Source organism: Electrophorus electricus, chromosome 9 (genome assembly GCF_041902795.1).
Source record: "Electrophorus electricus isolate QZ-2024a chromosome 9, ASM4190279v1, whole genome shotgun sequence".
NCBI lineage: Eukaryota > Metazoa > Chordata > Actinopteri > Gymnotiformes > Gymnotidae > Electrophorus > Electrophorus electricus.
The window spans coordinates 9,546,511-9,556,512 of record NC_137505.1 but is presented as its reverse complement, the minus strand read 5'-3'; the positions used below and the strand labels follow the sequence as shown (position 1 = coordinate 9,556,512).

General features: G+C 44.0%; 1 protein-coding gene across 1 annotated transcript; it reads right to left on the bottom strand.

Annotated features, from left to right (window-relative positions):
• Nucleotides 1-1,219: 1,219 nt before the first annotated feature.
• On the bottom strand, nt 1,220-8,295 carry LOC145659168 (homeodomain-interacting protein kinase 1-like). The gene is made up of 10 exons (XM_081720313.1): nt 8,178-8,295; nt 4,926-5,341; nt 4,222-4,595; nt 3,439-3,562; nt 2,892-3,011; nt 2,685-2,771; nt 2,203-2,384; nt 1,829-2,059; nt 1,446-1,572; nt 1,220-1,318 (listed from the first exon to the last, which is right to left on the bottom strand). Exons 1-10 carry the CDS (start codon nt 8,293-8,295, stop codon nt 1,220-1,222), a joined length of 1,878 nt encoding a protein of 625 aa, XP_081576439.1.
• Between the last annotated feature and the right edge of the window lie 1,707 nt (nt 8,296-10,002).

Sequence of the window (10,002 nt, the reverse complement as noted above, 5' to 3'; positions counted from 1 at the left end):
CAGAAACAGTGGTGTTAGCGCGAAACAGTTTCAAAAACAGGAGTCTCCTTATGAAGGAAGGAGGTTCTTATGAACCTCTGTATTTTGACAGCAAGTATTGACCATGTGCCATTAAAACCATGCCAGGTATGGTATTAATCCACAAAATAGCACATCAAATCTAATTATTTGGCTAGTACAGGGTTATGCAATATTCCCTCAACTCAGCAAAATGCAACAGCTTGAATTACTTAACTGATTAATAATAATAAAAAATCTTTCCGGACTATAAAAACATAGCTGACCCATTCGAAAGATTAAACATCCAGTGAGTGTGTATCCTGGCATGTTAAGGTAAAAGGCGTCTCCGACTGGAATACATTTAAGCGGTTTCGGGCGCCATCTGGTGGCGACTTGGAGTCCTTATCACGCTCTCATTTCTTTTGTATGGCGGGACAAATGTTTTGTTATCCTACCTATCGAGCAGTCCTACCTAGATTTAATGCACTTATGTACATTAGCATTAGTCCAGGCTTCTGGTGTTTATTTTGGATGCATATATTATAATTAGGCTACTGTGGACATTTGTATTTTGTATAGCTACAGCACCTGTACTTCACACACGTGTAGTAATCAGATCTAGAAAGTTGCCAGCCCTATTAAAACATTAGGTTTATAGTATAATAGTTTCATTAAACAGACAAAGCGTTAATCACAATAATTTGCATGATGATTAATCTTGAACCAAAAATCTCGCCAGGAGCTGTAGTTCTCTTTCCAGACACACACCCAATAAAACTGTGCTTGATCATTTCTTATTGATAGCCACTGACTATAGGATCAATAGAATAGTACAACCAAATAACCTTTAATGTTTTGCTTTACTGTAATACAATTTAGAATTGCGATGTTACCCTTTTAAGAAGAACTGAACACATTGTGACAAGAGCAACTGGATGAAGCTTTATTGACATGCTGGTCAAGGACTCACATCCAATATGTTTAAAATACATTAATTGAGGCCAAGTGCAGCATAAAAAAATATTTTAACTTCACACAGAACCAAAACCATCAACATCAAAATATAAATGTATAAAAATATGGGTATTGTTAAAAAAAATGTTAAAAATGGGGCCTCCCACAGAAAGGCATGGCACAGTCAGCGACTTCAATTCAAAGTTTTTTATTCAAAGTAAAAAAAAACAAAAACAAAAAAACACTTGGGCAGGTTGGTGGCGCTCTACACGAACTTGGGCAGACACTTGGGGCTGAGCGGGATGTATGTGGACATGTCGGAGTGCTGCGCCGTCACGCAGCTCATGACGTTCGCCCGCCGCAGCTGGGAGTTGGGGCCAAGGAAGGGAAGGAAGGGTTAAACAACAAGATGAGTGACGGCAAGGAAAGTGTTAGGAAGGATTTCATAATGGCTTTAAAAAGACGAGGCGAGGGCACCTGGTGGGCTGGACTTTGGTGTCATCTTCGTCCTCCGAGTCGCTGGAGATGATGATGACGCTCATAGCTGGGCTGGGCGTGTCAGAGATGATAATGGGCTCCGATGCGTCGCCCATGCCATGCACGGGGGAGGACACAGGTCTGGCACAGGGTCAGAGGAGCACGTCAACACTCTCAACACACACTGCACACTCGAGTGAACACACACAACCTATCACCAAAGTGTGATGGCACAGAGCCATCCAGCACTTGTTACAACAGTTGTACCCACTATGCAGACCCACACACTAGACCAGTAGGTCTCGAGTCCTGTTCTAGGGTTCCCTTGCACTGAATTAGTGTGGAGTTTTAGCGCTAATGCCAACCATTAAAAAGTGCAATAAGAAGCAGGGAGTACCTAGCCCGGCTCTCTGCTTGGCGATCTTTTGACCTCTTGAACCCGCCCTGCTGTGCCGGTTGTCCCACCTGGCTGTGCTGGGCGAGCCAGCTGCTGAAGGTGTCATTGAGGTTGGCAGCTGTGCTGGCCCCGCCCCCCGCCCCACCCCCACTGCCAAACAGGCTCTTGCTGCCATCACACCCTGTGCACTGCCGATTGCAGATCTCCATTTTCTGGAAGCAAGATTTCACACTGCAGCGAGAGAGAGAGAGAAAGAGAGACACGGGCGGGGGGCAAGTTACAGTACTACCATTTGGATTTGTAAATTAAGATGGTGTTCCTTAATTTTTTTTAAAAACTGTGACATGTAGATTGGAAGGCCTGGAACAACTCACTGGGCACTTTGAGGGAACTGGAGGAGGTGGCTCATGGTGACAAACGGGTGCTTCAGGGCCTTCATCGGCGTGATCCGTTTGTCAGCGTCCAGCGTGAGCATCTTGTTCAGCAGGTCGATGAACTCCCGCCGGTCTGCCTTCTCCGCCGAGACGTCTGCGCCTTCCAGACTGGTCGCATTGACCTGCGTGAGAGACCCAGGGGTGAGTCATATTAAACACCAGCAGAGGGCACCGATCCACCTAAGACGCAGCAAGTTCTGCAGCAAGTTACTATGCATTGCTCTGCCTTTCGTAGATGCCGTTCTCCAGAGCGATTCATGTGCGTTCCTCATTATAACGGCACGAACGCTCGACCTTTGAGCTAGCACCTTGCTCAACCTGCTCTACAACGTGAGCCGTGGAAGCTGTTTCTCACGTTCTTCAAATTCACATCACAACAGTAAAGCAATGCGTACAGTTATGTGCACAAAAGCCAAAATAACCTGCATCATGTCGTCAAGACAGGTGAAAATGTACTTCCGTGTCTCTTTGGACTTGATGCCATGCTCTGCCTCATGCTCTGAAGGCGTCTGGAGAAAGGAAAGAAAAAAAATCAACCATTCAGCTCCACCATAAAGTTACATGACATCATTAAGTTACATCCCTTATGAAACAAACACATGGTATTTGGCATTTAAAGACTGGCAAACCTTGAGTCTCCACAGGGGGCAGCTGGAGTCAGGGCTCCTGTGGAAATAATAGTTGCTCTTGGTCCCTGCGCTCAGCAGGTACTCTGCTGGTAGGCCCTGCGTCTGGGAGATGTAACGGATCTGCAGAGACACCACACGGCAAGAGGATTACGACTTTATTTTGTGTTCATCCTTCCATTTTCAAAATGCATGTATAAAAAAAAAAAGAAAAGAAAAACAGGCCATAGAAACTCTTATTTATATTATTCCTAAAAATAAGCTAGCCAAAGCAGCAGCTAAAAGCTCAAACCATACATTCACTCTCTTCCTTGCTAGCCATTATGGACTCCCTAACAAACTGCATAGTTAGAAGAACGGCCATTTCCATTAGCAACACTACGCCACTCTTTTCACAAACAAGATTTACGTCTTCATCACACAGTGAGAAAAGTGTGAAAAGAAAGTGAAAGAACCGACCCCAAATCAGCGAAATTCTACAGAGCTCCGTGAATCCAAGCCCAAGATGCGTGAAAAAGACTAGGCACAGCTCAAAGGCCCGTGTGCTTACCTGATCATATTCAGAGGCTCCCGGATACAGGGGGGAGCCCAGAAACAGCTCGGCGATGACACAGCCCAGCGACCACATATCCACGGCCTCGCAGAAAGGGAGACCCAGGATGATCTCAGGTGACCTAGACCAAAAACACAGATATCGCCATCATGAAATCAGTCTCGGCTGATTCCGTAGTTTGTGGTGATTCGGCGGCAATTGCTTTAACACAAACGGTGCTGAATTCATTCATGAAAATGTAAAAGGTTTAAATAGTATTTTGTTGATGAGTCCAGGTTTTTTTTTCCCCCCTACACACCACTTTACATTACACACCCACTATTCTAACATGGAACTATATGCAAAAATGCACTGACACTACAATGATGTTCTGTTTTCCATTAAGTAAATACAGAGTATCAATGCAGTTAAACACTGTTACTCGGTAAACAACACGGTTAATTAACGGTATAGCTACAATGCAACAGCAGTTTTGTACAGACATGACCAATACTAATATTACCAAAGCCTGCAACTCGGAGCATCTTAACTAATCTCAGACATTGAAGAGGGTTCATCAGGTATTTTGCTAAATAACAGCACTCACATGAATCACTAAAATTAAACCACTTATAAATCAAATATGAATCAGTCGTGCTCCAGTTAACTGTAATGCTTATCACGATTTTAATGTGTAGCAGGGTCATCGCAACTGCCAAAATGTGCAGCTCTACTCTAAAGCACACTCGAGTGCAACAAGTGCACACTTATTTCTAACACGCCTCAGCACGTGTCCCTCACCGGTAGTATCTGGTCTGCAGGTAGCTGGAGCACACGGCCTCGGAGACGTGGCTAGCCGAGCCGAAGTCGATGACTTTGACCCTGTACGGCTGCCTGACGGGGTCCACCAGCATGATGTTTTCGGGCTTGAGGTCGGTGTGGATCAGGCCCAGGCTCTTCAGCTTCATGAGCGCTTTGGCGACCTGCTGCAGCACGGGCCGGACGCACTTCAACAGAAGCGGGCTGAACATGCTGTCCTTCAGGAAGTCGTAGAGGCTCTGCCCCAGCATCTCGAACACCAGGCACATGTGCTTCTTGTGCTGGAAGCACTCATACGCACGCACGAAGTTGAACTCGTCTGCGTTCTCCCTGCTCAGCCGTCTCAGGATGCTCACCTGAGGAGGAGCAAATGAGGAAAGACAGATTTAATTTTTCTGCACTTTTTTTTTTAATACACATCCAAACAGGTATGGCTTATGCAATTGTAGCTAAGCCTTCTTTTTATAGTAAGCTTCAAGCTGTCGATGTGTTATCTGAACTAGTTCCTACTGATGCTTTGAAAATTAGAACTAGTGTGCTGATACCAAACACAAGTGTTTTTGTGCTACCCTGGCTGTATACAGATTCCACAGTGTGAGTTAGCACATCTGATACCAACAAACAGAATCGGGGCTACAGCTGATTCCATATCAAAAGCTCCAAAAAAGCAGGCAAAACTTTCCCACCTCGATCTGACCCTGTCGAGCAAAGAATGGATGGTTTTTCAGGATCTTGATGGCAACCATTTCATTGGTGTCCTTCTTGGAGCATTTGGCCACCTGGCCAAAACTTCCACAACCAAGGTAGTGCAGAACCTCGTAGCTGTTGGAGGCAGAGCAGAGGATTTCATTCTGCACCAGCTGGTATTCGCAATCACTTATCGATTTGCTGCTATCTGCGGTACAACCGGAGTACGCAATGGACTGGGTGGAAGAGGTGGTTGTTCCGCTCCTGGCCACGCGCTTGGACAATGAAGGGGTGTAGAGATCCTCCAGGATCTGTACGCTGTCGCTGCTGTGTTCCCCTTCTCTCTTCCTCTTCAGGCTGCACCGCTTCTGACGGGCGTCTTCTCCCCGCTGGCTGGACGACGACGCAGCCTTGTCTGAGGCTCCAGAGGGGGAAAAGACCAGGGCAGGTAAGCCATCGGTTGAACTGAACCCTGGATCCGAGGGCCAGGGCGTCCCCGGCCGAATCCGAGGACCAGGACTCCGCAGGTAGTAATTGCTCTCGAATTTTACTTTCTTGGCGATCCCACTGGAGGAATCTGAAGGGGAAGAGAATATTCCTTTAGGGAAAGATGAAAACAGGGCCACTAACCAAAGGAATGCTATGCAGATCTAGTTAGGGGCTATATTCAAAATTAAAACTAAAACAGCAGATTTAAAAAAAAACAACAACAACAACAAAACACGATCTATGATTTAGCTAACGCTAGCTAGCTAACGCTAACGCTAACCGCTAGTTAACTTCATAACTTACCCTCAGTGTTGATTATTTTCCCACCTTTAACCTTACGGAAAGAAGGCTCAAGAAAACCGAACGGATATAATTCATGATCATCCATGTTGTTCTGTGGTTCTTAATTTAAAGAATTGAAATTATTAGCACTATATCGACCGGAGTGAGAAGATTTCCACCAAATATCAATTCGCTACTCTACGGACTCTTCGTTCCATGGCAACAAGGTGACATGGACAGGTGTAACGTCATAAACTGCTGCACCTACGGGCCCAAACTGGCAGACTCATATAAATCACTTGATAGCATCGAATATTAAATACTACATTTATCAACATAACATTTCTTAGGACTAATACATGTACCTGCTTACCGATTTCAGCCGTCTACATGCATCCGTTCTCCAGAATCCCACGCTAAATATTTTGTGCTTTTCTGGTAAATTTCCACAACAATCGTGGCTGTCATTTTAAATGGCATTTTAAAACATGCTTCCAGTATAAGATAACTTCAGATTTTGTCAAAGAAAATTCAATTACATAAAAAGTGGGGTGGGTGACTTCATATGTTTCCTGGGCAAGTGGCGTGATTGGCAGGTGTTTCAACAAATGGAGGAGGTGTAGATGAAAACGTAGACCCTTCACTTGTCTTATTTAGTTCTCCTTTTAACCGTTTAAAGGTCCGCGTGCTGTCAATCAGCTTCCCATTTATTATAAGAATGATTTGAACGCCAATACTTTTGGACATCATGGAAAGGAAGAGGCTTATTTGAGCTGAAGTTTATGTGGAGTTGTTTGGGAGCTTCTAGCATGGACTAGCTACAATGTATAAAGTATACTATTTCTTTACAGTATTATGGTATAGATTCTGTGGATTCCATATATACATTAAATGTAAAATGTTGCCCAGTTATGTCAGAAATAGCAAACAAAAACCACAGGCTCCAAGTTACTGAAAGAGAAGTATTAAATGAGGTCCTGGTAGAGCATACGTGCAGGTTTGTCAGACATGTTCATGAGGAGTTTAACTGAAGCAAAATCCTCATCACACACCCAAGGAGTCAAAGCCTGCAAAATCCCCAAGTAGCAAGACTGCATCCAGGTAGCACTTGCTGATGGAAAGCAAAAAATAGTGCTGTATCCTGCTCTGTGCCTCATCCACTGTACCAGTCTCTTAGTATTGGACTTAGTGTGGTTAATCAATCTTTGACTGTGCTGATTACATTTATGTCATTTAGCTGACACTTTTATTCAAAGCGACAATTATGACTGAGTACGATTTGAGCAATTGAGGGTTAAGGGTTTTGCGCGGGGGCCCAACAGTGGCAACGTGGCAGTGAACCAGCAATCTTCCGAGAACAAGTCAAGTACCTTAACCGTTGAACTACCACTGCCTGTGTTTATATATTGTACTATTTAAAGATTTTGCAGTTACTTGGATTTTGTCAATATAGCAACATGCCCTCAGTCCAGCAGAACAGGAAATCTGAAACCTGATAAATTACCTGTTTCAATTTTTGTTTTCTATTTTAAACACACACAATCCCAAAAAGATTTCTCTGTAGTAATACAGTTCACTACTATAGTTATAGAATTAGCTCCAATTACCCCACAATATCCCTTTAAATTAAGCCAAAATTCAAAGTCTGAGGTGAAGATCCTATAAAGGTTACATAAGAGCTTGATGTTACATGTGTTTTGAACAAATACTGCCACTAAGTGCCAAAGAACTATTTTTTATAGTTACACCTCCCATGGAATTCAAAATACAACAATCAACTTGTTAAACACATTAATCACACATTGCATTTGAGATACATTTAATACAGTTTGTTAGTCTGTTTGTAAAAAACACTATTTTTTTTTAAAAATGAAGGCATTAAAACAAACAATAAGCCCAGAAACTACAATAATCAAGTTCAATAATCGAGCTGATGTTCAATGTCCGAATCCCTCATGTCTCTCCGTGTTCCTCTTCCTCTCACAGGCAAGGATACAGGCTTTCCTCTGGCCAAGCGAGTAGGCCACGGGCCAATGGTAGGGCTGGTCAGGGAGCTGGTGACGAAGGGAGCTGCTTCCTGATCTATCGTGGGATGACATCACAGACTGCTGGACCTGTAGGAGGAGCCAAAAAAAAAAAAGGGCACCAAGATATCGATAGGTATGTCAATATTCCCAGGCCCCAGCTAAACTACTGCCCAACATTGGAAACCTATTATAGCGTGTAATTATTATGAACCTATTATAGCGTCTAGATTCCACTATTACTGCCTCGTAGTAGCAGGGCTCTGCTGTACTATAAATGTGTTTCTGTCTTCTACTAAAAGTCTCTTTTGGCAGTGTAATTTATTTTGGTCAAATGGCTGCATGACCGTTTTCAAAACAAATTTATAGAGGTGTTGGTGAGGTGATCCTTCCTGAGTTCCCCGGCCAGCAGAGCATGAATGACCTGAGTGGGCGAGCAGCTCTGCACCATGGCACCGAGCGCAAGGTCCTTGTCCTCCCTGATGAAGAGGTTGCTTTCGCCCGCCTTGTGCGGCAGCATGCAGGCAACCAACTCCGCCTTGGCGTCCATGGCCCTCCACAGGTCGGTGGACATGTGCGCCAGTGTTGTCATGGAAGCACGCGACACCATGGAGCTCAGATTCTTCAACTGAGACAGTGGACATGGGGCTCAGGTGTTCAGGCACGCCATGGGGATGTGCCTGTTTAAACACGCCGATCGGACTCATCCGATATGTGGCAGATTTACTTGGTGTGTCAGAGAAGGAAAAGCATCAGTTTGTACTACCTACCATGTTTAAGGACAAGATATTCCTCGCTAGAACATTCCAAATTGACTCTTCATCAGGTTAGAACCATTTTGGTCACAAAACAGAGCAATTCCAGCTCGGACAGCAAAATGCGAAGATCCTTTTTGGGCCATTGTTTATATGATTTGATTAGAGAATCTTTTGTCCCTGAGAGGGCCCCTCTGGACCACAGTCAGGCACACATCGTGGAGCTTGGGAAGCAGGATGTCGGTGTGGTTCTGGGCCAGAGACTGCACCAGAGTCAAGCTCCCCTTCTTCTTCTCCCTAAAACAGCGTTAGAACACGGTGTACATACCTGGTGTTATGATATCGGTAATGCTAAACAGGTTTCATTAATAAAATCAACTTTTAAAAACACAGAAACAAATGTATTCGCTGTCAGGGTGACCCTCACTAATTTTTATATTTATTTTTCCAAAGCATGCCATTTGTGTATTTTTAGGTATGCTCTGTAATTATAGCTCTTTGCCACCTGCCTGAAGTGGGGCCGCTCTTCTCTGACAGCAGCCTGTGGGCCGCGGATCCTTCGCTCTCTCTGGGGCTCATCCAGTGGTGGGAAATGGCTCACAGAGGAAGCATCTGCCTCAGAGTGGGAGCTACTCTGGCTTTTCCTCAGGGGATCAAATCAAAAATCAAAATCAAAAGTTATTTATATAGCGCTTTTTAGAACAGATGTCACAAAGCACCTTTACAAATGTCCAAGTCCAAGCCACCAGTGAGCAAGCCAAGGCTGACAGTGGCAAGAAAAAACCCCACTAGAGCATGAGGAAGAAACCTTGAGAGGAACTAAAACTAAACGGTGGGCCCATCCTCCTCTGGCCGACAACAGTCACCACAATAATAACAATTACCGAGAAAAATATAATTATAAAATGAAAAAACAAGTAAAGTGTCTTGGTACAGGTAAAGAACCTGCACCTTTCGATCTAAGCAGACATGGTGGTTTATAATGAACTAAGAGTTCTCTAAGGAACTGTGGGGCAAGACCATTCAATGCTTTGTAGGTAATTAGAAGTATTTTATAATCAATATGAAATTTTATTGGGAGCCAATGTAAAGTATCTTAGATAGCCGTGATGGATTCAGATTTTGTCGTTCTAATGAGCACTCTGCCTGCTGCATTTTGAACTAGCTGGAGCTTGTTTAACCACTTAGTAGTACAGCCTAATAGTAGGGCATTACAATAGTCCAATCTTGAAGTAATAAATGCATGGACTAGCTTTTCTGCATCATGTGAGGAGAGCATGTTTCTAATATTAGAAATGTTCCTAAGGTGGAGAAAGGCCTTCCTAGAAATATTATTTACATGAGCTTCGAACGAGAGACTGGGATCCATGATACCGCCAAGATCTTTATCTGTGAGGGAAGATGTGACTGTGATTTCATTGAGGTTCTTTGAGTAATTAGAGGATCTAGCTGTCTCTGTGTCTAATAGAAGCACCTCTGTTTTGTCAGGATTAAGTGAGAGAAAGTTTCTCAACATCCTTTATGCA

Coding starts and splice junctions, on each gene's coding strand:
- LOC145659168 (XM_081720313.1), bottom strand. CDS start 8,295: ATGTCCACCGACCTGTGGAGGGCCATGGACGCCAAGGCGGAGTTGGTT. Junction 5,342..8,177: donor GGACAAGGACCTTGCGCTCG/GTGCCATGGTGC, acceptor CTGGAGCCTCAG/ACAAGGCTGCGTCGTCGTCC. Junction 2,772..2,891: donor GCCCCCTGTGGAGACTCAAG/GTTTGCCAGTCT, acceptor TCCTTTCTCCAG/ACGCCTTCAGAGCATGAGGC.